Source organism: Coturnix japonica, chromosome 24, assembly GCF_001577835.2.
Source record: "Coturnix japonica isolate 7356 chromosome 24, Coturnix japonica 2.1, whole genome shotgun sequence".
NCBI lineage: Eukaryota > Metazoa > Chordata > Aves > Galliformes > Phasianidae > Coturnix > Coturnix japonica.
Window position 1 is genome coordinate 5,463,756 of NC_029539.1, and position 26,980 is coordinate 5,490,735.

At 44.3% G+C, this 26,980-nt stretch overlaps 1 protein-coding gene across 3 annotated transcripts; it reads left to right on the forward strand.

Annotated features, from left to right (window-relative positions):
• The first annotated feature begins 476 nt into the window (after positions 1 to 476).
• On the forward strand, positions 477 to 26,193 carry ALG9 (ALG9 alpha-1,2-mannosyltransferase). Of its 3 annotated transcripts, XM_015884148.2 has the most exons (15): positions 481 to 619; positions 935 to 1,073; positions 1,335 to 1,469; positions 1,859 to 1,929; positions 2,537 to 2,625; positions 3,467 to 3,602; positions 3,700 to 3,787; positions 4,314 to 4,419; positions 7,637 to 7,759; positions 9,309 to 9,463; positions 10,701 to 10,830; positions 11,532 to 11,679; positions 12,003 to 12,132; positions 17,162 to 17,292; positions 23,954 to 26,193. In XM_015884148.2, the coding sequence occupies exons 1-15, from the start codon at positions 510 to 512 to the stop codon at positions 24,075 to 24,077; spliced, it is 1,815 nt and encodes a 604-aa protein (XP_015739634.1). In that variant the 5' UTR covers positions 481 to 509; the 3' UTR covers positions 24,078 to 26,193. The 3 variants fall into 3 exon arrangements, with proteins under 3 accessions (XP_032304970.1, XP_015739634.1, XP_032304969.1); XM_032449079.1 differs by lacking the exons at positions 12,003 to 12,132; positions 23,954 to 26,193 and having other exon boundaries at positions 477 to 619; positions 17,162 to 17,291; XM_032449078.1 differs by lacking the exons at positions 481 to 619; positions 1,859 to 1,929 and having other exon boundaries at positions 937 to 1,073.
• Positions 26,194 to 26,980: the final 787 nt, after the last annotated feature.

Below are 26,980 nucleotides of genomic sequence, written 5' to 3' on the forward strand. Positions count from 1 at the left end.
TCAGTGGATAAGGAATTGTTTGGATGGTCACAGCCAGAGGGCTGTTGTCAGTGGCTCCATGTCCAGGCGGAGGCCGGTGATGAGTGGTGTCCCCTGGGGTCCATCTTGGGACCGGTGCTCTTCAGCATCTCTGTCAGTGACAGATGATGGGATGGAGTGCACCCTCAGCAGTTTGCTGATGCCACCGAGCTGAGTGGTGCAGTGGACACAAGAGCAGGAAGGGACACCATCCAGAGGGACCTGGACAGGCTCTGAAAGTGGGCACATGAGAACTGATGAGGGATGTGGAGCTGCTGGAGCGGGTCCAGAGGAAGGCATGAGGATGCTCAGAGCCCCGCCGTTCCCTCTCGCACTCTCCGGCCGTACCGGCGGAGCAGCCCCCGCCCCCGGCAGCCGAGGCGGGCGAAGCTCGGCCGTGCCCACACCCGTCATGGCGGCCGCGGCTTCAACGTCGCTCCCGTCGCGTCCTCTGGAGGAAGCGAAAGTGTGGGCGGCCGCCCGCAATCGGCATGGCGGCCAAAGGGGCCCGGCAGCGGCCGCGGGCAGGGGGAGGAGGGGGCGGTGTGGAGGCGGCCCGGCCGCGGCCGGAGGCGGCTGTTGCGGAGGAGGCCCGGGCAGAGTAGGTGTCGGTGTGAGCGGAGCGGGGCTGCGGGACGCGCCGTGTGCCCGGGGCGGGCGGGAGGCGGTGACGGGCTGCGGGTGGAGGTGGAGCGGCCGAGCCGGAGCCGACGGTCCGACGGCAGAAGGACGGAGCGGAAGACGGGGAATGTCCTGGGGGGGGGGGAGGTGTTCGGAAATGCTGCGGCTTCTGGAAGCCTTGTGTGCTAAAGGGACGTTCCGTGCGGGCCAACGTCAGCCTCTGCCCGTGTCACATCGGCGGTTCTGCTCGAGTTACGGTGTCTTTGCAGTGTGTGTTTTGTGTTCTCTGCACCAGACCGTCCGGGAGCAAAGCAGGGCAAGTGTGGGCCCCTGAAGGATCCACGGCCTTCAAGTGTCTCATCTCGGCCAGGTTCTGCGCTGCGCTCCTCAGCAACATCTCTGACTGCGATGAGACCTTCAACTACTGGGAGCCGGTGGGTGGCAGCTGCTCCTGCAGCACTGCACAGCTTCACCGAACGGCTCAGGTTGGAGGGAACCTCAAAGCCCACCCAGTGCCATCCCCGGCCATGGGCAGGGCTGCCCCCACCAGCTCAGGCTGCCCAGGGCCCCATCCCACCTGGCCTTGAGTGCCTGCAGGGATGGGGCACCCACAGCTCTTGACACCCTTTTGTTAAGTTGTGTGTTCAAACTGTGGTGTGAGGCACTTTATAAACATATGTTAATTTCCATTTTAGACACACTACCTCATTTATGGGAAGGGGTTTCAGACATGGGAGTACTCTCCAGCCTATGCCATCCGCTCCTATGCGTACCTGTGGCTTCACGCCCTACCGGCCTTGTTCCACGCTAGAGTCCTGCAGACTAACAAGGTAAATCAGGTGCATCAGAATTGTTCTTGTGATGAATAAATGCATTTTTAGTTTGCAGTGCGCGGCTGCTTTATTGTCAGAATTAAGAAAGAAGTTAGTGTTTTTATGAACGCTATGTGTACAAATGCTGACCTCTCTGTAAGGATTTGCAAGGGTTTGTGAGGCAATTGGTGAATAACCAAGGAAGAGGGAGTGGTTGGTTGTAGGGAGGCTCTGCCAGGGTTTGGTTTGGTTGGGGAACTGTCCCAACATGGCAGGTGTTTCCTGGCCACTTTGAGTGTAGTTACTCAGAAGCCATGGGCTCTCCTGACTTCTGTGGGCTGCCTCTGTTCTCTCTGTCTTAGAAGCTTCATTGCAAACCTTGTTCTGACTCTGAGTATGTCTCCTAGGTTCTTATCTTCTATTTCCTACGATGCTTCCTGGCATTCCTGAGCTGTGTTTGTGAACTCTACTTTTATAAGTGAGTATTAGAATCTGTCTGTTATGAATAGTTTTGAGCAGTGTGGGTAGCGTACTGTTATTGCCAGAGGTACCCCCTTTAAGCTGATGTATAAATATGCAAATTGGATTACTTCACAGTGAAACTTCAAAATACATATTTGCAGGGTAACTTAATGAAATACTGCTGAATGTACAGTTACCTTGTCTGGGCTGAGTTTTTACTTTTGCTTGCTGCCTCTTCGTTTGTGACTTTCAAACTATTGTGTTCCAATGTGTTTCTGTTGGTAACAGTATGGTTTAAACAGTGTGAGCAGGGTTTTTTTTGCACAACTCTGTGATCGGTGCATATCTTAGACTGATGATGATACAGTTTCTTCCTGAAACTTTCTGAGTGGAATTTACACTGGCAGAGGCCAAGTTTTGCACTTATTATAACTTAGGAAGGTCTTAAATACAAAGCCAGGGGCAGCCTTCAGAGTGCTTTTGGTGTCTGAGTAATGAGAATCACTCACCTTAAAGCTCTTGGGATGCTCTGTGTATTATTTGTGGCTTTGCATGCATTGACTACTATTATTTCATGTACTGGGATTATTTTTGTGATTTCAAATTCTCTTTTGCTTTCTTAGGGCTGTGTGCAAGAAGTTTGGACTGCATGTGAGTCGTCTGATGTTGGCTTTCTTAGTACTCAGCACAGGGATGTATTGTTCATCGGCAGGTGAGTTTATGTAGCAGTGATACCAGGAATGACCTTGTCTATAAAAAACGAAGACATTTTAAGAGAATTCGTATTGTTCTGTATGCAGTGGTCCAGGATATTTAAAGGGGGTATCTGTCTGCCTTCCTTGAACATGTTCTGATCCAAGGAGGGACTTTGTCTTTTTGTACTTTGGCACTGTCACCTGCCTTTGCATCCTGCCCACTGGCTGGCTGTATGCATTTGCCAAGCCAGCTACTGTAAGGCTGATTTAGCACCTGCTGTAAGTATTGAGTGAGGTGTGAAGACAGGCTTTGAGGAAAGGCTTGTTCTATTGTGTGTATGCAGAAACTGAAATGGAACTATAACAGCTTCTGAGTATTAGTATTTCCCTTTTGTCTTTTATTTTTCTGTGGTGAATGTGGAAATGATGCTGCAGGAGCAATGTAAGAAGTCCTCAGTATACTTGTGCTTTGCTCACTTTTCATGAGTCTATACCCAGTTGTTTTAGAGACTGCCCTGTCAGGTCACGTTTCCTGCTGCTGCTTGAGCAGATACTTTTCATTTTCTTTCTCAGTCTAGCAGAATGTAGAAGGTAAAGCAGGTGTTGCAGGTTGTGTTCCACTGCAGGCTTGGGTGCTGTCAGCAGGTAATCAACCACTGCTGGGTACCACTGAGGAGTATTTCTGGCCTTGGCAGAACTAGAATCCTCTCTGAAGTGTGAATTTGCAATATAGCATCCCACTTCCAGTGGAGCAAAGAAAGTGTTAGTGGCCTTATTTTGTATCACGTAGTTTTGCATTGTGAGAAACCTGTGCTAAGCCCTTTTATTTATTTGTTTGTTTGTTTGTTTGTATTGCAGCTTTCCTCCCAAGCAGTTTCTGCATGTATACCACAGTAATTGCCATGACTGGTTGGTATATGGACAAGACCTCTGTAGCAGTGCTAGGCGTAGCTGCTGGAGCACTAGTAGGCTGGCCCTTCAGTGCAGCTCTTGGGTAAGGAGATGGGAACCCAGGAACTTGGCATTTTGTCTGATGTTTCTTGCCTGTTTGAGAATGATATTCTCCAGTTGATGCTTGGTCTCTGTTTCAGGCTTCCTATTGCCTTTGACTTGTTAATACTGAAGCAGAGGTGGAAAAGCTTCTTAAACTGGTGTGTGGTGTCGTTGATCCTGTTTCTGGTAAGTCCCTGTAACAGTACAGAGATGGACTGATGGAGAAGGTTGCGGGGGAGAAGAGAAGGTTGTGGGGTGACCTCATTGCAGCCTTTCAACACCCAGGAGGGGAGTAAACTCTTTGAAAGGGCTGACAATAGCAGGACTAGGGGAAAAGGATCCAAGTTGAAGGAGGGAAGATTTAGGTTGGATGTCAGGGGGAAGTTCTTCACTAGGAGAGTGGTTAGGCCCTGGAACAGGCTGCCCAGGGAGGTTGTGGATGCCCCGACCTTGGAGGTGTTCAAGGCCAGGTTGGACGGGGCCATGGGCAACCTGATCTAGTAAATGTGTATGTTTGGTGGCCCTGCTAGGCAGGGGGGTTGGAACTACACGATCCTTGAGGTCCCTTCTAACCCGGGTCATTCTGTGATTCTGTGACTGGATTTGGTTTACAATGGAAGGGTCAAGTTCAGTTAACAAAATTAGTCAGAGCAGTTGGGTGATCTAGCTGAGAGCTTCTGGCACCCTGCAAATAACAGATGCTTTCTTTCAGGTGCCCCTGGTAGTGGTGGACAGCTATCACTATGGGAAGCTGGTAGTTGCACCTCTCAACATTGTTTTATACAATGTCTTCACCTCCCACGGACCTGATCTCTATGGTGAGCTTAAGAAAAGATGTGGGAGGCGATGGTTTTCTTGCTGCTGTCGGGGGCAGTTATACACCAGGTTTTGATGTCTGATCTTTTTCTGATGCATTCAAAGACATACTGCAAGCTCTGAAGGGCTGCAGTTTTGGCTATTTTGCCACAGAATGTCTCCCTCAAGCTGGAATTTGACAAGGCACTGTCGAATATCTCAAGCTGCTTCTCTGTGCTGTGAATTAAGCAGCCTTTGTTCACTTTGAAGCCCTATCAGCCATCATGAGGTGTCTCAACAACACAATGTCAAAGCAAAGTGCTGTTAATAGCACATTTGTCTGCATGTAACACAAGTGTAGTAAGCACCCACTTCTTGGCTATGATTTTTCCTTGCAGTCAAGCTGCAGAACCCTGGGAGGGTAGATAGCAGTGCAGAACCATAGTTCCTTCAGTTCATATCAGTTCCTTCTATGCTCTGGGGTTACCATAAAGGCATCTTTGAGACTCTGGAGAAGAAAGAAAGGGTAATAATTCCACCTGCTGGAATCGTGCTGCGTTTCAGCCAATCTGACTTACAGAAGCAGCACCTGAGCTTTTGGATGAATAAATTGAATTGTCCTGAAGATTGATGAGTTAGAGAGAGTCAGTGACAAGGAATGATAACCATGCTTCAGTTCCTCCTGCTGTCTTTCTAGGAGCTCTTTAAAGAAAAAACTTTCAAGATATTCCCCTATATGCTTTAAAGAGTTTATAGATACTCCCTCCTCTTTTTATTTTTTTCCATAAGCAATGCAAAAATTATCTGTGCTTTTCCTTTGTAAAGCTGGTGCTTTGCTTAAACTTATGGAGACAGAGCTAAAGGCAGTATTAATGTTTCATTTAGTACAGTTTTATGTTAGCAAAAACTGAGAATTGATGCAGAAGGCCGTTTCAGACAGCGTGTAGTTAGACATGGAAATTACTGCTCTGAGAAATAACTAAGCTGGTGACCTCAGTAGAATTCCTGAAGACCTTAGAAGTAACTGGTGAATGTCAAGGAGCATCAGAGTTGTCGTCAATGATATCTAATTAATAGGAAACTCATCTGCCTTTTAGGACTTTCCAGGTATTGGCCCTTTGGAATATTGAATGACCTAGGTTAGGTCTGAACCATGGCAGTACCATGGTGCTTACCTGGAAGCTGCTGCTGCATCGAGTAATTCACACTATGTACTTCTAGAGATGGAGAGATTACATTTCTAGCAGGGCTCCAGAGAGGCAAATAGAGACTTTGGGGTGCTCAGGGCAGAGGTTCTCTGCAGTTCTCTGCAGCATCTGTCATGTTTTTTGGAGGTACTGTAGGAAGGATTTGGCAGTGGTTGATAGTGAGGCTTTCTCCGGATGTGCCCTGCAGGCCATATTCAGTAGTTTATTTGAGGGGCTGTTTTGGGTCATGCTGAATGGTGACTTGTTCCTTGTCTTGGGACACAACGTGGCAGCAGCTGCTTTGCTGTGGTCCTTTGTCTCTGCAGGAAGGCTCTGAAGTCTGTTGCTGTGAATTTTCTGTAATGAAAACTTCAGGCCCTGCCTTTGGGTTTTGGAATAGGCCCATGCCTGACATTTTCAATGCTGGTGCATGAGTTCTTTCCAGGAGCCTCCATGGACCAGTCTGTTCTGAAGTGTTTTATTAGTAGTGACATTTGTATGTCATCCTCAGACTAGTAAAAGATTCTGCTAGAAACTGCTCTTCAGTGCAGTGTGGCCAGGATAGCGTGAGTTTGGAACTTCAGAACACTTCGTTGCAAGGGAAGATGAAAGGCTGGCCAGTACCTTATGGGTTTGCAGCTGGGATTTCCCAGCTTTGGTGTGATGGGAATAATTAACCTATATCATCTTCAGCATAAGCACTGCAGTATTTTTTTGGTTTGCATAAAAGCTTGAATCCTAGAGAAAAGGCTGTGTGTGGTTTTTTTGTTTGTTTTTTCTTTAGCAATGTTCTCCTGGACTAATGTCTCATATTCAGACTCTCACATGATGAGGATTGTACTGCTGTGGGACTGGAAAGAATTATGAGGCACGTGGAGGGAGAGAGAAGATGAGCTAATTATTCACTCCCTTCATGATCTCTGCTTCCCTAAACCTGAGCTTGTAAATGCTGTTTGCTTTCAGTGCTAACAGCTGCATGTTTTGTATATCTCAGTTGCTTGGAATTTGATGTGGTAACTCCAGCTGCATGTTTCTGATGTTAATGGAGCATCTTCTAATCATGTTAATAGTAGGAGCTGCAGAGGATTGTGTTTTTTCTTGCTGCTTTTCAGTTGTCTGATTAATTGCAACATCTACCCTTCTCTAAGTGTCTGTAAGTGCAGGAAATTGCTGTGGCATGTGACTCTTGTCACAATTTAAACACAATTTTTATACACCGTCCTGCCACTCACTGACTGGTTGAAATCATCACACTGCAAAAGTGGCAAGTGTGTGGAGAGGACCCGGCACTCCTTATTGTTCAGAATTTTAAGCATCATGAATTGAGAGACCAATTAGGTGGTAGTTTCTGTCAGTCCTTCAAAGCTTGCAACTAATACCAAAGTGCAAAGTATTAGGAGGCTTGCTCCTCTTAAAAAGTACCTTTAAACACCAACTGAAGCAGGGAAATCTAAAAAGATTTTGCTGCTGAGGAGGTAGCAGAGCTAGCATCTGGATGAACTTCAGTGACAGTCTTTGTTGTTGGGGGTAAGTGTGAATGTGAACTCTTAGTCTGTTTTCTTTTCCTGCTGACACGTTGTATATACACATCATCACTCCAGGGTGGTAATTGTCTCCTATTATCATTGTGTGGTTTTGTGTTGCATCTTTTGCTTCTCTACAATTAGAATGAGTTTTGAGTAGAATTTCCAAATTTCACAAGTTTCAACCTCCTTTCTTGCTTTGGAGGCTTTCTTGGAGCAGGGGTGAATTCTGTGTTGCAGAATCTGTTTGTTACTGGGCAAGTCTGACTGTTAAAGTGGCTTTTGATACATGAGCAGCACATGTGATGTTGATAAGTGGAAAAAAAGAGAATAGTATTTTATGACAAAGAAAACAATTATATTTTGTACACACCTTTTCCATTCTTTGCTTTCAGTATGCCTGCAGTGCAGAGTACTGCTGTCTGCTGCTGGATATGTTCCTTGTGTCAGGCAAGAAGGAATGAAGTTGCTATGACATCCAGATCTCATGCATCCTTGTGCTTAGAAACTTTCCCTTTCTCTTCTTTCAGGTACAGAACCCTGGTCCTTCTATTTCATCAATGGCTTTCTGAATTTCAATGTGGCATTTATTCTGGGACTGCTTGTGCTACCACTTACTTGTCTCATGGAGAGTCTGCTTCAGAAATTTCATGGTGAGTGCAGGACAGATATGAGAGCCAAGAAAAGACAGATCACAGCCTTACTAGTAAAGGGAGAATTTGCCAAAGAGCAGCTTTCCTTTATTGGAAGTGAAACCAGGATCAGAGAAAGTCTCTGGAATGAAAGCAAAGTTCCTAGACATCATTACTTGGTTCAGTATTGACCCCACAATAGAATTTGTGTAGAAAGTTGAGGCAGTGAGATGTATCTGCTTTTGTGGTGTCTACAAAAGGGCAGGAATATGTTTTTCCTGTTTAAGGATAACTCCTGTCTTTTCTGTCTTCACCTCAAGAATAATAACACTGTGTTGTCAGTGCTAAATTCTTCATATCTGAAATAGGCTTAACAAGAGCCCTGGCAGACAGTCTTGCTACTGTCTGCACTGGGAAGTATTCCTGCAGGCATGGGTATACCAATGGTAGAGAAAGGAGGAAGTGGAACGTCCCTTCCTTCATACTGGGCTTTCTCTTAAGTAAAATAACATCAGTTGAAATGTATATTGTCTGGCAAATGACTATGTAAGAAAAGATGTGTTGAAAGCTTGAATTTTCCCTTGCTGTTTTCCAGAGGAGGGCTCACTAAGTGTCAGCTGAGGCCTCCAGTTTCATCAGCCCATTTTGGGTTCTGCTGTCTGAATTTTTATTTATTTATTCATTTATTACCGAATACAAGAAACAGTAATATCATAATCCTTGCTGATAATGTATGTTAGTGGCTATTTGCAAATATGTGTCCTTTGGACGTGGCTGACAGACTGTCAGAAACAAGTAGGTGCTCAGCAGGAGATCCTGTAAGTGCAAGATTTCCTGCTGTTCGTTTGGTGTTCTTGCTTTTAACAGCAGGAGCCACTCTGCTGAGTGCTGTGTTCTTATTGTCTGTGACACACTATTATCTTAATTGTTTCTCTCTGCTGCTGGCAGTGGCAAAGAGGCAGAAAAGGATTGAAAATTGTTAGGTATTAAGGGGTGCCTCCTCAGTGTGACTAAAATTCAGGGTAACTTTTGTTATTTTTGAATCAGTTGTTTCTTGCGTTGAGCAGAAGGTACCTAAGGGACCTCTTGTGCTGTTATTTTTGTAATGACGCTACAAGGGTTGTAGAAACACCAGAGCCCAAACAGACTTTTAAAAGAAAAGTATAGATCCAGAGGAGGCTTACTCTGATCTTTGCATGCATAGCATAATGCACGGCAGGAACTGCGGAGTTTCTGCCTACCTTCTTCGACATGTCAGTTCTTGGTGGATTTTGTCACTTACGTGAATCCAATAACCCATTCACTTATCTCTGCATTTGTCTTCAAGAGTTTGTTGACAGTGTTATGTGAAGCAATGACAGCTGTCTGAGCAGAATTCTGTGCTGACTGGACGTATTACCTAAATTTTAGCTGTTCAGAACACAGCGTGTTTGTCTGAAGGCTGTGAGTTGGTTTTGAAGAATGGGCTTTTGAATATAGGATGTGATAATGCACTCAGTGGGTGTGTGCAAGAGGAAGAGTAGTGTAGGCATGTGATGTTGCTACTCTGCTGAGTGCCTGTTTCTTTCAGTTCAGAATCTGGGCCGTCCCTACTGGCTGACACTAGCTCCTATGTACATCTGGATCGTCATATTTTTTAGCCAGCCCCACAAAGAGGAGAGGTTTCTTTTTCCCATCTATCCTCTCATATGTCTCTGCAGTGCTGTAGCTCTGTCTGCTCTTCAGGTAAGTTTCTGGAATATGGGTTTTATTGTTTCGTTATGAGCTGATAGCTTTAGGGAGTTAAGTGCTACCTCTGTTTTTTAACACTGTTTCTGAAAGTTTGGGAATGTTCGTAGAGTATGTGTGACACAATCTATAATGATTACATAGTTCAGGACTGTCCCATGCATAACTTTTGGTCACTTTTGATCTGCTAACTAATTTTCATTTTTGGACCATGTTTCATAGATAGGTCTTGAGACTCTGGAAGCAAAATGCATTAATACTGAACTGTGTGATGCTGATTTTACAACATAAACTGTAGTCTCCCAGTATAATTTGACTGAGAGTACGTCAAAATCTGTTAGCACTCTGTAAATTATGGTTACAACAGCAAAGATATTTAGGATTTCCCTCTCTGGATATCATACTGAATGCTCTTATCTAGTAATTTTAGCCTCCAATGCAGAATTCATAATAGTCTGGAATATTAAAATCCCCATCCAGAGTTATGTTAAGTGATAAACAGTTGAAATTATTTTCTCAACTGATTATTTCATGATGACTTTGAGTTGTTCTGTTTTCCTGGGGGAATTGCTGGTGAGGAGCACTTCTGATGTTCTGGTGCTGACATAACATCCAAGAGATGTCACAGTGATTAGTAACTTCCTTATAGTAGTCTCACTGATTTGAAAAAGTAATCTTGTTTAGGCGTAAGGAAGTTGTTTTGGGCATTTGAAGAACCAAAAACTATGTTGGGTAAAAAGCAGCTGTGATGTTTGATAAAGAATCCTAAACTGATCAGCCTTCCCAAAGGTCCATATTATTCATCTCTCTTCTGTGAAAGAGGAGCAGGATTGCAGTTACTCATTCCTGTTAGAACCCATTGCAGCTGTTCTGCCTCATTCTGTTTGGGCTCCTGCCCTGAGCTTCCCTCACCCCCACAGCTTGCTGCTCTTCTGGCTCTTGATTTCTCCTCACTTATTGCTGCTTTGCACTGCTAGGCTGCCTTGCAGCCTGACTAGAGGCCTTCCTAGCGGAAACAACTGAAAAATCTATAAATACCCTAGAGTTAAGAAACCTGACTGAACCATGGAAGTTTCTTCATATTTCTTAAGTGTTAGAATGAAAAATGCTGACACGGACCAAAGACTGGGTGAGAGATGTAGGCTGTGCTTTTAGGTCTGTTGGAAAAACCATTTTGATAAAATTGCTCAAACTCTGAAATGTTTATATGCTCTTTTTTTCTTCCTTTCCTCAGAAGTGTTACCACTTCATATTCCAGCGCTATCGCCTGGAGCACTACACAGTCTCTTCCAACTGGTTGGCACTGAGCACTGTCTTTCTCTTTGGCCTTTTATCATTGTCACGCTCTATTGCCTTATTCAGAGGTTAGTATTTTACCATTGTTCTGGGCTTTCATGGGTATTAGTCTTGGCAAGTCACAAGGCCAGCCAAAGTCAGGCTGGCCAAACTAGAGAGCACAATAAGGAATCTGAAAGCTTGGATGTTGTTGAAGAGAGAAAAATGGTGTCCTCATTCCTGTGTACATGCACATGTGTGGTGTGTATCTATGTGTGTGTCACTAGAGTTGTACCAGTTAAAATTTTTCTGACTTTCACCTTCAGCCAGTACTACTATAATGATGTACAGTGTGCACCCAGGCTACTATTTAGGTAGAAATTAGAAACTTGCAGACATTGAAATAATATTTTCCCATGAAAAACACGTCATTAGGTTCATTTGTCCTTGATGGAGATGAATTAAGGACTGTACCTAAGTGTTTTCCTGATTCACAGCTGTGTAGCATGTTTCCACCTCATTGAAGTTAGGCAGCATCAGTACTTTTTGCTTGATACTAGACACTGACAGTCAGGACAGGAGAATGTGAGGAAAAGTTTTTTAGTATAAGCACCCTTTATAGGATAGGGAATGTTGGATTCCAGTTACTTCTTAGTACATACAAATTATTATATTCAGTAAGTAACCAGTTTAAAAATATAACTGAGTATTTACTTGTAGTGTTTTAAAAGAAGTCGTGCAAATATTGTCTATTTATTTAGCTTTATTTACAAACTTCTGTCTCCCATAGGCTACCATGGGCCTCTGGACCTGTACCCAGAATTTCACAGGATTGCTACGGACCCAAGTATTCACACTGTACCGGAGGGGAGGCCAGTTAATGTCTGTGTGGGGAAGGAATGGCACAGATTCCCAAGTAGCTTTCTGCTGCCAGACAAGTGAGTTGTGTAATGTGAAAATTATGATTTGGTGTTGATCCAGAAGGAGGGTCATTTCACACAAGAAGTATTTTGGGAGTAACCTTCAAAATCTTGCATCTCTGTTGACAGCAGCACATCCAAAACAAAACATTTAGAAGTTTGGTGTTAACAGATTATTGGTCACAACTCAGTGACAGTTTTTATAGTGTGTTTGCTCATCTAGAAAAGCTGTCTGTCCTTGGGAATGAAATTCCCTTTGTTAATGCTTCTGTTTGATTCTGTACAAAATGTTACTGCCTCCTGCAGTTTCCTGCTGGGATATCTGACACTGTTCTCTGCAGTTGGCAGCTCCAGTTCATCATGTCAGAATTCAGGGGCCAATTACCCAAACCATTTGCCAAGGGACCAATGGCCACGCGGATCATTCCCACAGACATGAACGACCAAAACAAGGAAGAGCCATCTCGATATGTGAGGATTACATTCTTGTTTTACATTCCTCACCTTACTGTGCCATCCATATTAATGCAGTGCCTAGAATGTGGTTGGGTTTCTCCATTTTGTGTTCTATGGGCAGTACAGTTACAAACAAAAAATGGGCTCTCTGCTGCACTTAGAAATTCTTGATTGATGATGCAAGTCTGGTATCTGTTTGCACTTCTGTATGGGAAATTGGTAATCACAGCCTGAGCCTCTGATTAATCAGCTGAGGCAAGTTTCAGGTCAGCTGTGGAAGCACAGGTGAGGGTAATTCAGCTGTGCTCCTGGAAGGGGTGGAGCCTGGCTCCATCTCCTCCAGACCTCATTTAAGGGCTGACCACTGCTGAAGCAGCATCTCTTTGAGATTGCTCCTTGGTGGAGTTTGCCTCAGCATTTTCCAGCAGGCTGAAGGCCTCTATTGGGTGAGTCTTTTTTTTAAATAACCTTTTGAATGCTTATCACCACCTCTCTTGTACTGTCTTTGTGTTATTGTCACTATACATCACTGTACAACTTCATCTTCTTATTTTCCATTTAAAGAGGTTGGAAAAAAAAAAAGGTAATTCCTAGTTATTGCAGTTTCGAGTTCACTACAATGTTACTGTGATAACAAAAAAGTGAATTGGTTTGAAATTCCCAATAGAAGATATTTGGAGATGGGAATTTTCCCTTCTACTTTCTTTAAGAATATGAGTATACTTGATGTATTTGCAAAAGAGGAAGAGGACCATAATTTGGGAATCAGTGAAACAGTTGTGTTGGTGATTTCTATGGGAAGCTGTTAATGTACACTGCTATTACTGACTTGTTTTCATATTACCCAAACAAAAATAGTTAATGCTTACAAATATTTTTAAACTTTTGTTTGCAGATTAAGTCTTAGGAGTGCGCTGAATATTCTCTGTGGTACAGATATTTAATTGTCCTTTCTTTTCTTCCTCAAGAGTGAATGAGGGGGGACTGCTCATATACATCTGTTCTTTTCTTCATCCTCTCTCAGTACCTCAGAGGATGGTTTTGATATTTGGATAGGGAAGTGATTGCCCCCCTCTGCTCGGCTCTTGTGAGACCCCACCTGGAGTACTGCATCCAGGCAGGATGTGGAACTCTTTGAATGGGTCCAGTGGAGGGCCACTAAGATGATCAGAGGGTTGGAGCTGCTCTCTTATGAAGGAAGGCTGAGGGAACTGGGCTTGTTTAGCTTAGAGAAGAGAAGGCTCTGGGGAAACCTCATTGTGGCCTGCCAATGTTTGAAGGGAGTATATAAACAGGAGGGGGAAGAGGCTGTTTAGGAAAGTAGATAGCGATAGGACAAGGAGGAATGGTTTTAAACTGAGATAAGGGAAGTTTAGGTTGGATCTTAGGAGGAAGTTTTTCACCTAGAGGGTGATGATGCACTGGAACAGGTTGCCCAAGGAGGCTGTGGATGCTCCATCCCTGCAGGCATTTAGGGCCAGGCTGGATGTGGCTCTGGGCAGTACCCTGTACATAGCAGGGGGTTGGAACTGGATGAGCTTTGTGGTCCTTTTCAAGCCAGGCAATTCTGTGATATTCTATCAGTACGTTAGGAGCACTCCCATAATGGATCAGGTCTCTCCTTTACATGAGCAGCGTATCCTTGTTGAGGACAGTGGACATGCACTTTTTAATGTGTCTCATTACTCTGGCCATTTAAACATTGCATGAGCACTTGTGATCGCCTCAGAGGAGTAGATGGAAGGCAGCACTGTGACACAGGAGCAAACCACGTGGATAAAAATCTGCTGAATGAAAGCTCTCTGATTTTGGAATTCGTTAGGTAGTTACTAGAAATGGAAGGAGGCAAATTACCACCTGCAGAAAGTTCTCTGCTACACTGCATTTAATTTAGGAAATCTTCAACTGTGGCATGTTTATAATGGAGACAAATGACTGGCACATACCCTGTTACTGATGCAATGAGAGACACTTTTGTTTCATGATTGTTTCTTAATATCATCCTTTACTATTTCTCATGCAAGCAAAAGGGCCTGGAACATGTTTAGAAATTAGCTACTTCTTGTGAATTTTAAACACATTTTTAAGACTTTTGCTTCTGATCTGTTAATACCAGGAGGAACAGGATCTTTCCTCAAGGACTGCAGGCATACACAAGTTAAAAAACAAAACAAAAGTCAATAGGAACTGCAAAGGACCATCCTAGCAAATATATGTAAATAAAGCTCAATGTCTGCAGAAATGAGACCAATTTCAATATTTCACCTGTGAGCATCTATTACTGCTCTGCTTGAAAACTGAAGATTAAGTCTTCAGTCTTCTCCACGTTGTTTGGAATGTGACCAAACCTAGTTCTCAGTCACTTAGTTGTATCAAATAAAAAGACTGGGAGGAGGGAAAGGAAAGAAGAACCAAAGGGAGTAGGACGTAATTAGAAATTCATTTAATCTCTGTTTACTAAGACTCATTTAATGCAGAAAAACACTTCAAGATTTGGACACTGCTAAAATCTTGTGTAAACCCTCAAATAAATAGTTCTGCTGGCCCTCTGACCAGGACGAATGCTGTTATTAGCTTCAGTGTGACTTGTAAGAGGACACTGTGTTCTGCGTGAAATGGTAGAAGTGGACGCCCGTTTGTGTGTCAGATGATTCATAAGCGTTGGAGGTGCAGCATTTGGAGTAGAAGTGGTGAGATCAGTCTTAGTGCTCAAAGCAGTTACTTTTGTTTCTCCAAGAGATTCTATGTAACTTAGATGAAAAAAAAAAATTAAAAAAAAAAATCTTGGTTAGTGGTTTAGGTGTCCTTGCTAATGGCCAGAGCCTCTCCCAGGGCCTGGAATGTTCTTCTGATGCAATGCAAGAAGTGGATTCAAGATTCGCGTTAGCTAAGTTTCCTGTGGTGTAATTTCATTTACCTCTCAGTTATGATGCCATAGAGCCATCTGGTGGCAAAAAAAATCTGCTTATATTTTAGGCAGTCAGAAAATCAGTCTTTCGTCTCTCCCTTGTGTTTCACAAGGTTGAAACATCAATGTGGCTGATGAGGCTGTTGTTAGTTTGCAGTTGTTTATTAATCAGGAATTACAAACTATCTTCTGTTCCACTTAACCTGAGTAGAGATTCTGCTTGGGACATTTTCTGTATCTAAATGCATGTATTCTAGTTCTGTGATGTCTCCCAGATCAAAATATCCCGAGAAGTGGAGGAACAGCCTATAGTTAATAGGTTGTTCTGTATTCCACTGGTGGCTTTTTTCCAGATATTTCAAAACACCGCTACGTTTTAATGTCAAATGCTCAATGCATAACAGTGGCAGAATGGGAATCATTAGGCCCTTTGGTATGTGGGAGCACTGACATGTTGCAAGGAGGGGGTAGTAGGCCAAGAAAACCAGAAGCAGCATCCAAGAGTTACAGGCATTCTCAGTTGGCAGAAAGAAACACTAGAGGTGGGCCATCCAGATTGGGCATATCTGGGGGGAAAATAACTGCCTCTGAGGTCACTACTGTGAACTATTGCCAGAGTGATTAGTCTGCGTGCCAAATATGAGAATGAGTGGCCCTTGGTTTACGAAACCTACTGCCAGCAACATATGCAAGTACGGAGGCAATAAGTGCTAGGAGTTGCTTTGGTCCAGTGGCTGAGTCATAATGTCACCAGAAGCTCAGCCTCACTGCTGCACCTGTGGGAGGTTCCATTCATTGGTGCATTGCAGGGTGCAGCCATCCTGATAAAATGTAAACATGGCCTTTAGGCTCTAGAGTTCTTAATTCACTTTTGAAAATGACTTTTGGTGCCACTTAGACACAATTAGATGTTCAAGAGGAGGTTATGAGCCTTTATTCATCTATACCTGTCTTATTCCAGTGTTTTCTGCCCTGTGTTGAACTGTCTTGTACAAAACTTATCCAACATCTCATGCTTATTGTTAAAAGGGAGTTTGTCCTGATAGGAGCTCAAATCTTCTCTGTATCTGATAGCTGATATTTATCTCAGCAGCTCACATGCGTGTCTGCAGGGGAACCTGGAAGGAGTGAGGAAAACAGGGGCAGGAGGAGCATGCTGTTGCCTAGAAAGGACAGTGCTGTGTATGAATGAGCAGTATTCCCTGCTCATTCTCAAGAGCACTCTTCCCCCACTGGAAGGAAACACAATGTGAGGACACTTGCCCACAGCTCACTTAACAGAGAGGTCGCACACACATAAATAATTTATGACATTGCTACCTTGAATACATTTCCATAATTTAACCAAGTGTTACCAAACATTTTGGTCAGGCAAAGAAGTTAATTGGGTCATAGGCAGCTGACAAAGGCATGACTGCACTGATAGCAAGTGCATGTGGTCTGAGAGGTGCAATGGGATGTACATCTGCTGCAAGAGAGATAGTGGGCGTCACCAGTGCTACAGACCAGGTTATTCCTGCACAAACCCAGCATGATTTGCACCAGATAACATGCTTGCTGTGCTGGGACTGCTTGCTTTCCATGATTTGGTCTTGCAGAGTCAACTAGTTATGGAGTTTGTTTAATCATTTATTGGTTTTGTTTTCCATGTTCGTGGTGGAAAACAAGTAGGAATGGGTAAAAACTGAGACAAAAAAATATTCAGTTGAGACACCAGGAAACCTTTCCAACAATAAAGATAATTATGTCTTTTGTCTGGGGAGCTCATAGAGTCAGCATTATGAGAAGTCTGAGTTTGTTAGAGTTGTTAGTAATGAGAGTCTGTTAGACAACCTCAAGTTAAACACCAGCAGAATTGCTTCTAATGCCTCAGATACCTCCTCTGTGACTTGGTAGTTCCTCAATAATAGTAGTAGTACTTCCTCATACAGGCAGACCAGGTTTCTCTTCCTGCGGTAGCAGTAGTGAAATTTTTTATTCCTCAAAAAAAGTTTTACTTAAAGACACTCAAAATCTTTTACCATAAAGTATTTCTCATGTTGCTAGAAATTTAAACCCATTCTCGTAGGTAAGTAGCAGCTTGTATGAATAAAAATGCCTACAGGAAATAAACAGCAAGAGTCTTTATTTTTACAGATCGACATTTCTAGATGCCACTATCTAGTGGACTTGGATATAGCAGCAGAAACCCCAAGGGAGCCAAGATACTCCGCCAACAAAGAGGAGTGGGTAACCATTGCCTACAAACCATTCCTAGATGCTTCCAGGTATGTCTTACTGTTTGAAATTAGTGACAGACTGACAGATCTGTGAACTAATTTTGTGCAATAATCTGTTTACAACAGCTATACACAGAAAAGAAAGATACACTGGCAAATGCCAGCTTGAAATCCAGTTTCCTGTAAAGGCAGCTTGTCTGGCTACAGTGGAACCTTAGTCAGACTTGTATGTGCAGTGTTAATTACGCAGGTTGCTTTAGAGGGTGAAGCAAGCCAGGAAGAGGGGGGAACAAAGATTATTTTTACAAGGAGTCCTTCCTTGGTCCTTCTTGCTGATGTAATGTTTCTTTTCCTTTCTAAAGAAGTAAGGTGTACATCATCTTTTACCAGTAGACTTTTGAATTTGCAGTCTTGTTTCAGTCAAATTTGGTAGATAGATGGATGTAAATGAAAGATGTTTGATAGAGAGGGATGTGGTCCCTCTGAGCTGCAAAATGAGCTGGTCAGACCAGTTATCCTCAGGGTACCCTGCACTCTGACCTGGTAGTCTTGGCTGGGGGGCACACTAACCCCCCTGTGATTCTGGAAGGAACGGTCTGAGACTTTTCCAACTGGACTGCCACAAGTCCATGGGGCTGGATGAGATCCACCCAAGAGTGCTGAGGGAACTGGCAGAGGTGACAGCCGAGCTGCTTTCCATCATCTATCAGCGCTCCTTGTTGACTGGTGAGGTCCCGGAAGACTGGAGGCTCACCAACGTGATTCCCAACTACAAGAAAGGTCGTAAGGAGGATCTGGGGAACTACAGGCCTGTCAGCCTGACCTTGGTGCCAGGGAAGGTTATGGAGCAGATTGTCTTGAGGGAGATCACGTGGCATGCATGGGATGATTGGGGGATCAGGCCTAGCCAGCATGGGTTCATGAAGGGCAGGTCCTGCTTGACCAACCTGATCTCCTTTTATGATCAAGTGACCCATCTTCTGGATGATGGAAAGGCTGTTGGTGTGTCTAGACTTCAGCAAAGCCTTTGACACTGTCTCCCATGCTATTCTCCTGCAGAAGCTGGCAGCCTCTGGCTTGGATGGGTACACTCTTGGCTGGGTAAGGAGCTGGCTGGATGGCCAGGCCCAGAGAGTGGTGGTGAATGGAGCTAAATCCAGCTGGTGACCGGTCACAAGTGGTGTTCCCCAGGGGTCAGTGCTGGGACCTGTCCTCTTCAACATCTTTATTGATAACCTGGATGAGGGCATTGAGTGTGCCCTCAGTAAGTTCTCAGATGACACCAAATTGGCAGGGAGTGTGGATCTGCCTGGGGGTAACGAGGCCCTACAGAGGGATCTGGACAGGCTGAAGAGCTGGGCTGAAGCCAATGGGATGAGATTCAACAAGACCAAGTGCTGCATCCTGCACTTTGGCTACAACAACCCTGTGCAATGCTACAGGCTTGGGACAGAGTGGCTGGAAGGCTGTGTAGAGGAAGTGGACCTGGGGGTACTGATTGATGCTGGGCTGGACGTGAGTCGACAGTGTGCCCAGGCATCCTGGCTTGCATCAGGAACAGTGTTGCCAGCAGAAGCAGAGAGATGATTGTCCCCCTGTACTCAGCACTGGTGAGGCCGCACCTCGAGTGCTGTGTCCAGTTTTGGGCCCCTCACTGCAAGAAAGACATCGAGGCCCTGGAATGTGTTCAGAGGAGGGCTACAAAGCTGGTGAGGGGTCTGGAGCACAATGGGGGTATATGAGGAGATGGTTTGGTGGAAGCTATTGGTAATAGGTGAACAGTTGAACTGGATGATCTCATAGGTTTTTTCCAACCTTGGTGATTCTGTGATGCTGTAAATCAGTCTCACAGTAAACTCCTAGATGTCTTATGAAAGCTGTCATATAAAGAAAGGAGGCGGCAACAGTGAGTGGAAGTGACCAAGGTGACACCTTTATTAGACGTTGGAGAGCTCCTGTAGCAGACCTTTGTTAGAATCAGCTCTTTGTTGGTTCTGCTGCTTACTGAGTAACTGTTGGTGTATTTGATGAGGAGTTATTTTGAGAAGCAGGGGTTGAATTTGCCATCCTTCAGGCTAACTGTGTAATCCAGTTAGTTAAAATTGGAGTATTTCTAATACATGCCTACAATGACAGAAACTCTCAGCTCTTCGGGGATGGGTTTTTAGCCATTTAAAGCTTTGGCCATACAGCTGTCATATCAGGTTGGAGAGCATAGGGTTCAGTGCCCTCTGGTATCCTATATGAGATGTTATTACCTCCCTGTAGTAGATCACTCCAGGGAGCAGGGCTGGTGAAAGCAGTTAGACAGTGAGAAATAGTGATGATATGCTTTTCCGAGGGGTTGCTGTCATGTTCCTGCCTTTCTCAGATGAATGAGTTTCCATGACACCTTGTCATGGCTTTTTGTTTGCCTAAAGAAATGCTGTTATGTAAAAGCAGGACTTCAGGAAAGGAGAATGAGGTGACCAGTAACTCATTAATGAGGCAACAGAAGCACCTGCAGATTACTGCAGAGGACTCTTTGCAGCGTTTGCACCCCCAAATGTCTAAAGCTCTGTGCATTTTTGCTTATAGATACATTCAGGTGTTTCTGCAATGCTGCCTGGGGTCAGCACACGGTGTTATATTAGAGAGAAGTGCATAGCTTAGTACTGAAGTGAGTCTTTGTCATTCTTCCCTCCTGTAATCCTGTTTCCATGAAGTTTTTCTTCCTTTCTTTTTCTTTCTTTCTTTCTTCTTCTTTTTTTTTTTTTGTTAATTCCTCTTCTTATTAGGGAAAATGTGTAAAATTAGATAATTGCCCTATTTACATCTAAACATTAGCACATTGCCAAGCAAAAATATCTGGCTGGCTGCTCAGGAATGTGGCTGAATCCGCAGGTAGGGGGATTTACAGCTCGGTGCTCCTGGGGGAAATACTGAGTGCTCCTCGATAGTAACTTATTTACAAAGCAGTGGAAACTTGTATGATCATTTTGCTTTGGGTAACAGGTTGGGTTCTTATAGCAAAAGTAGAATCTCACTGTGGGGCAGCAGCTTGTTGTGAGGAGTCTTAGATGCTCAAACTGCAGAGCGTTCTGACTGAGGAAGCAATGAGGTGAAAGGGCAGGAAGCATGTTAGGTGCTGGAAATTGGTGAGCTGAAAGGATCCAGAGCTAGTGGGTCTGTGGGGAGAGGTCTTCCTTGAGTGTGATAAGAAGGTTTGAGGGGAGGGTTGGTGGAGGTGCATCAGGAGCTTCATGCAGTGAACCAGGCTGTGTGTTTCTCTGAGCACATGCCTCCCCTGCCAGCTCAGTGGAATGATGCAGTTCTTAAAGCTGGCACCTGCTTCCCTGCAGTGAGTGGAAAAGTACCCCTTGCTACCTAGGAAGTGAGTGTAAAAGCACTGTGAAAATGCAGCTTTTTTTGATGAAAGGGAGGAGGGAATAGGACAGTGTTACTTCAAACTGAGCTGTGAGGGAAGCAGCCAGTAGAGATTTCAGGTCTGCAGCTCAGTGGCTGCAGAGCAGGGAGCACTTAAAAACAAAACAAAAATCCTTGCAGATCTTATTCTTTGAAAATAAATGACTCCAGCAATTCCATTCACTCCTGCTGAACTGGAGACTTCTGGAACTCACTGTGAGTCTTACATTGGTGTCAGTAAGTGTAAATCTCAGCTGCCTCTGAAAAATAGGGCTGCTTATTAAATTAGAGAGCACTCCCAGCTGCAATTATGCTCCTCACGAAGCTGCTTTGTTCAGGTCCATTTAATTCTGTACTGGCTGAGCACTCCAGTTCTGGGACAGAAGAGGGAGAATAGCTGACGGCTCCCTGCTGAGGAGTACCCGTTCCAGCTCTTTAGGTTGAACTATTTGCTCACTCCAAACACTTGAGCTCTCACCCTTAGATTTTCCATCACAAAATAAATAAATATGTTCTTAGTGTAAGTTTAATGATGCAGTCACCTTGTGCTAGAATATCATTACCCTGGTTTAATAGGTGACCTTCTCATTCCCGTCAGCGATGCTTTCCTTATTTCATGAAATAGTTTCCCTGCTTTTGTTTTACAAGTAGCTAGATCACTTTTCTGGGGCACATTTGGTGCAATGCGTGATATATAGAGAGCTCTCAGAGAGCTTTGGTTGTGAGCTTCTGGTGTATGCCCATGTCCTGAAAGTGTGAGGTCTGGCCCATGTGGCAGAAATTGAGCTTCCTCCCGCCTTTTCTTTTTGCCTCTTCTTCCTTGTCGAGCTTCATTCTAAATTGTCTGAAGTGAGAAGTTTGGGTTGCAAGACACAGTTAAGAAGAGCCCACACCCTCATGTTTCCAGCTGTTTCTATTCCATGTCAACCTTTGCATTTGGGAAGGGTGACACAAGAGTCACAGTCTCACAGACTCGTGTGGGTTGGAAGGGACCTTAGAGATCATTGAGTCCAACCCCCGGGATTCGAGCCTCTGTGTAGCAGAGCGGCACTTCTACCACTTGCACCACAGGGGGATTTGAACACCCAGGTCCTGGTGTTGCAACGCGGCATTCCTACCACTGTGCCACCGGGGCACATGCATCTTCACTTTATTCTTGCTTCCACTGGTGTTAGTAGAACAGGGCTGCTGAGAAGGCCAACAGGTGATTTGCAGAAGTCTGCTCAGCACTAAGGAGCACCTGTGGTCCCAGTTCTGCTGGGCCTACTGGCTGTAGTAGAACTCTGTCATGACTGGAAACTGCTCTGGGTGATGCAGCTGTTGTTTCTCTACAAGCAAACAACTTGACCCTGCCATCTTTGGGCAGAATGTGCCTGGCTCTGACCTGGAGCCAGCCTTTCTGCAGCTGTGTTGCACATAGCTTGGAGTGACTGTGGACTTCATCTTGTTACCAACACATTACTTATGAGCAGTGCGCTGATTAAGGCTACACGCTCATGGTCTCCTAGGTCCAAACTGAGAAGCAAATACAAATAGAATGTTATATATGTTAACTGTCCTCTGTCATCTTCACCCCTTCCATGTGCTATCTGTTGCCTGAGCCTGATGAAGTGAGGTGGCAGGAGGTAAAGATTTGACTGACCTCAGAGTTGTCACATGAATTCTTGAGCAGGAGCATCATCTGCTGTGGACTTCTTAATAGAAGCAAGGGCTCTGCTCCATTGTTACTGGCAGCAGAGAGCTCTGCCTTGCCTTTGTGCATGCTAGAGTCTTATTGAGAAAGTTGTTGCGTAGCATGCACAGAGGCTGAGCTTATATCACTGTGGTGTGATACGGTGGTGCTATCATTTGCCATGCCATTTTCAGGAATTCTTATTTGAGATGTGATTATCTCATCACTTATGTTTTTAGTAAAACATAAAGAAGAGCAATGAAGCCATCAAATTAGTGGAATTTGTGACCTTGTTGTTATGAAGCTAATGCATCAGTCTGATTCAGTAGCAGTGGCTGCAGTTCTCAATGAGGTTTCACAGTGTTGATCAGAGATCTGTGATGAAATTTTGCTCTTTCTGTGCTTTATCCCTCATTGTGGTTGTTTACAAGTGTATGTGCTGCCAAAAAAGGGAATAAGGTGCGATTATGAATTGAGGGATGTTTATTATCTCTGATAATAGGGGGCCTGTATATGTCTGTTAGAGAGACATGATCAGATCTTTGACTTCTTGAAACACTCTCAGATTCCTTTATTAGAACAGAAAGCACCACTTTGTATTTTTCACTGCTCACAGGACTGTGTTTAGTCACTGTGTCACAATGTGCACTGCTACTAGTCGTCACTGGGGTCAGCACTGTCCTGTGTCCTCTCTGTGTCTTGGGTTCAGAGCACACAGTGCCCATCACATGGTGCTGTGTGGCTGCTGGAAGCAATGGGTGCACACCAGGGCTGGGCTGTGTGTGGGCCAGGGGGTGGATGGGTCTGCCTGTATTACAGCAAGGCTGAGATCCCTGGGAGTCCCTGAGAGATGTAGTTCATAGTGGCACCTTCTGCCATTTCTTCATAGTTTTTCGGAGATATCCAGTGCTGCCTTACAATAAGCAGACAAAATACGATCTTTCTTCTGAAAGATTGACTTGAATTGGAAGACTGGAACCTTGGCTATGTTATCAGCCAAACGGTGTGAATTAAAATGGCCAGCAAGTACTGGCAGCCTCCAGCAAACTGCTGTGTAGGCTTCAGGATGTTCCATCCCTTTTTAATGCAATACCTGCAACAGAAGATCTGCAAAAGAGCTAAACTCCATAATTCTAGTGCCCATCAAAATTTGTCTGCCCTTCAGGCACTTGTGGAAGAGTAGGTAATCAAAAGTATTGGCTAGAGAAGAGGCAATGCCAAGAGTTAAAACACAGCCTTGCTATCTTCCACCTTCAGGATGTGCTCTGATGAGTGGGAGACCTGCCAAGCTGTATGGTGCTGAAGGCCCTCAGGGCTGTTCTGTCTGCTCTTTGGAACCTGGTATCCCAGAGCTAAGCTTCTTAACCCTAATGTCCCACTGGAATGGTTAGCAGGCAGGCTGAAGAATGGGGCAAGCTGATGCCCTCAAGTTGGTGATGCTGGCACAAGCCAGCTTTGGTCCCACAGACAAGAATAAAAAGAGACTGGGCTTTTTGTGTTTGTTCCATTGACATTCCTTGCATCACTGACTCACCGGCACAGCTCTTTTGCAAACCTTCTGTTTTTGTTGCTTTGAATGTATTAGCTAATGAATAATTTAAAGATTACTTATCTTTTTCTTTCTGGTTTCAGGTCCTCAAGGCTGTTGCGTGCATTCTACGTCCCTATCCTCTCAGAGAGGTACACACAATATGCAAACTATACAATTCTGAAATCTCGGAGGTTGAAGCAAACCAAGAAAAAAATGGGAGGCTAGTAACACACCTGGGTAACAAAAACCAACTGATACTCTGGGACAGCTGCCTAAACCTTCTTCCGTTTCCTTTCTGAAAGACTGTGCTTGTAAGATCCACTAGCAAAGATTTCCATGAGGTGATTTCACTCTGCAGGTTTCCTGCTGTAAGAAGGATACATCATCTGCTTTCAGTTCTCAGAGTCAGGTGTCTGCTCTGCCTGCACAGAACCTGTTGATTTAGAACCAGCTGGAACATCTAACACCACCTACAAACATATTATCTTTGCTGCTCCCTGTGTTTATACCTATTATACCAGAGAACAGAAAAATGGAAAATAAAAAGAAATTACAGTATCAGGTTCTGGTCCAGGTTGTGGTCTGGCATGTGGAAAATCCGGCTTTACTCCTCATCTCTCTGATCCTTATCTGTTGAAGTGGTGTTCAGTTTCTTATAGGGATATTTTTTTTTCCGACAACAGATCTTACAGTTGCTTTCTGTTGTTTCTGCTTTTTCTTTTTCAAACCGAAAAGAAGGGGGAAAAAGGAAAGCACTTGAAAGACAATTAACTGTGAAATGCACTGAATCATTGAGTGATGTAGCGTACACCATGGAGAAACAACCTGAAGTTGCTCTGTACAGAAGATACTCTCAAGGAAAAACTTGCACTTTTGGGAAAAAAGAAGGCTACAGCAAACTTACAAATTGAGCCAATTATCTTTTCTCAGTGGGAGCGGGTTGCATTTGTTATATATGGCACTGTGAAACACAAAGGATTAGCTCATTATTTATAATTTTTAAAGATGCCTGTAACATGCTTTCAGTCCTAAATGCAGCTTCTTAAGTTTATGGGTTAAGGCAGAGAAGAAAGGTTGATTTTATTTTATTTTTTTAATCTGTTTTCTGATTATACCAGGTAGAGTGTATTTATTCTGTTGTTCTAATATGCTCCAGAGGAATGCTGTACTTAATTTTGTCTTCATTTTAAAAGCATGCAGTATTATGGGCTTAATGGAATCGTTTTCAGCTGCTTTCTTGGAGTTGTGCAGGAATAGGATGGCATGAGATTGGAGCAGAGAGGAAGTTCCCTTTGCAGAAGAGGCTATGCAAACTGCATGCTTTGCTGAAATTGATTACATGTGATTACATTAGAGTGTGTATGCAGTGACAGAATGCTGGTGCAGGAGGATCAGGGAGCAGATGGGTTGATATGCAAATGGGAAAGCACCTGTTCTTGAGCGCCATGTGTCAGTGCAGAATATTAGGCAGGTCTCAGCCAGTCTGCAGGTTAGCACCTGAACAGGATGGCAAGGGCAAGTGGCACCAGCCGGGCTGTGATCTAATGTGAGACAGAGCAGGATGAGAAGGAATGCAGAGGTTGAACTGTAGGGGAAACTTGGAAATGTAGGCAGAGGCATTTTGAATCCTCTGCCTTTCATTTGGAAGATTTTCAGCAGTACTGTGCTCTGGTAGAGACAGCCTATGATAAGAGCAAATGCACTTTGGTTGATTGCAGCACGGAGAATATAGTATACTACCCCCACTGTATGCAGAAACAGACTGAAGCTGGGACTGTGAATTTAAACTTGGAAGGTTTAGGGTAATCACTTGTGACGTTGGTGACCTGGCCCTGCTTAGAGAATAGACTTTACCTTCTGTGAGTATCCTAAGGGTCAAGCGTGGAGCTCATGGATTTCTGCTGAGCAGTTGGTGTGCTTGGTGAGCCAGTGTGGGGGTGATGCTCACAGCATTCCTTCCCACCCTCCAGCCTGCTCTTCCCCTCATGCAAACATACATCAAACAGGGCTCAGTAGTGGTGAACCAGAACCAGATCCGTGGCCCTTTTTGTTGCCTCTCCCCTTGCTAATCTCTAACCTTAAATAAACAAATGTAGTTGAAGAATCAGCTGCACTTCTCACTGGTGCTGTTTGTGTGACTGTTCCATGCTGTTGTAGTCTTTGATCTGATGTGAAGACAGTCAGTGAAGATGTGTTTTAAATGGCTGTGGCTGTCCCACCTTCCTCTCTAGTTTAATTCATAAGTACGGGCTGTTGTACACTGTCCAGTTTAAATGCAGTTGTGTGTGCAAAGAGGTTTGTTCCAAAAGGTGGAAGTGTGTCCAAAAAAAAAAAAAAAAAACAACAAAAAACCAAAACCCAAAAACCCAAAGGCTTTTGTAGATTGCTTTTCTGATTTTTGTTAGCAAACTTGTGGGGAGGGGTTTTAATTTTTTTTTCTTTGTTGTTGCTTTGACCTTTGTTAAGGCAAATGCATGATCTTGTTACAAGGGGACAGGTTTGGAACATCAAATTTATAATCTGTATTAAAAAAAAAAATAAAAATCTTGTGGTTTGCAACCTTGGGGACAAACAGTCAGACCAGAGACTGCTGCATGGGTTCCCAGCCCTGGGCAGGAGGGCAGCTGTGCCTATACCTGCTGGGGAGCCTGCTGGGACGCTGCCTGCAGTCTTGGATTGATTTTTGTTCTAAGAGCTGTGCTTGTTCACTGTTGCTTGCAGAGCAAGTATTGATATGGTTATCACACGAGAATAAGAGGTGTGGGAGGAAATATCATCTGCTCACATCAACATCCTGGTTGGTTACGTTCCAACCACTTATCTCTTTAACATCACAGCTCTGGGCAATGTGTTCACAGCCTCGTGTTTGTCAGCTGTATCTGAGTACCCAGGGTTTGGGCCAAACGGTATATAGACATCCAGCTGTCATCCAACTTCAAAAGCCTTAAAGCAGGAGGGGGGATGCTGTCCCTCATGAAGGCTGGTGCAAGTTGAGATGTTGAGCTCAGAGGGGTGGCCTTGCCAGAGCACAGTATTCCTGAGCTTAGCTGATACACTGTGACATCCTCTGACTCTTCTGCTTGGAGGGAAGCAGACTATGTGAATGCCTGAATCATTGAACAACTAGC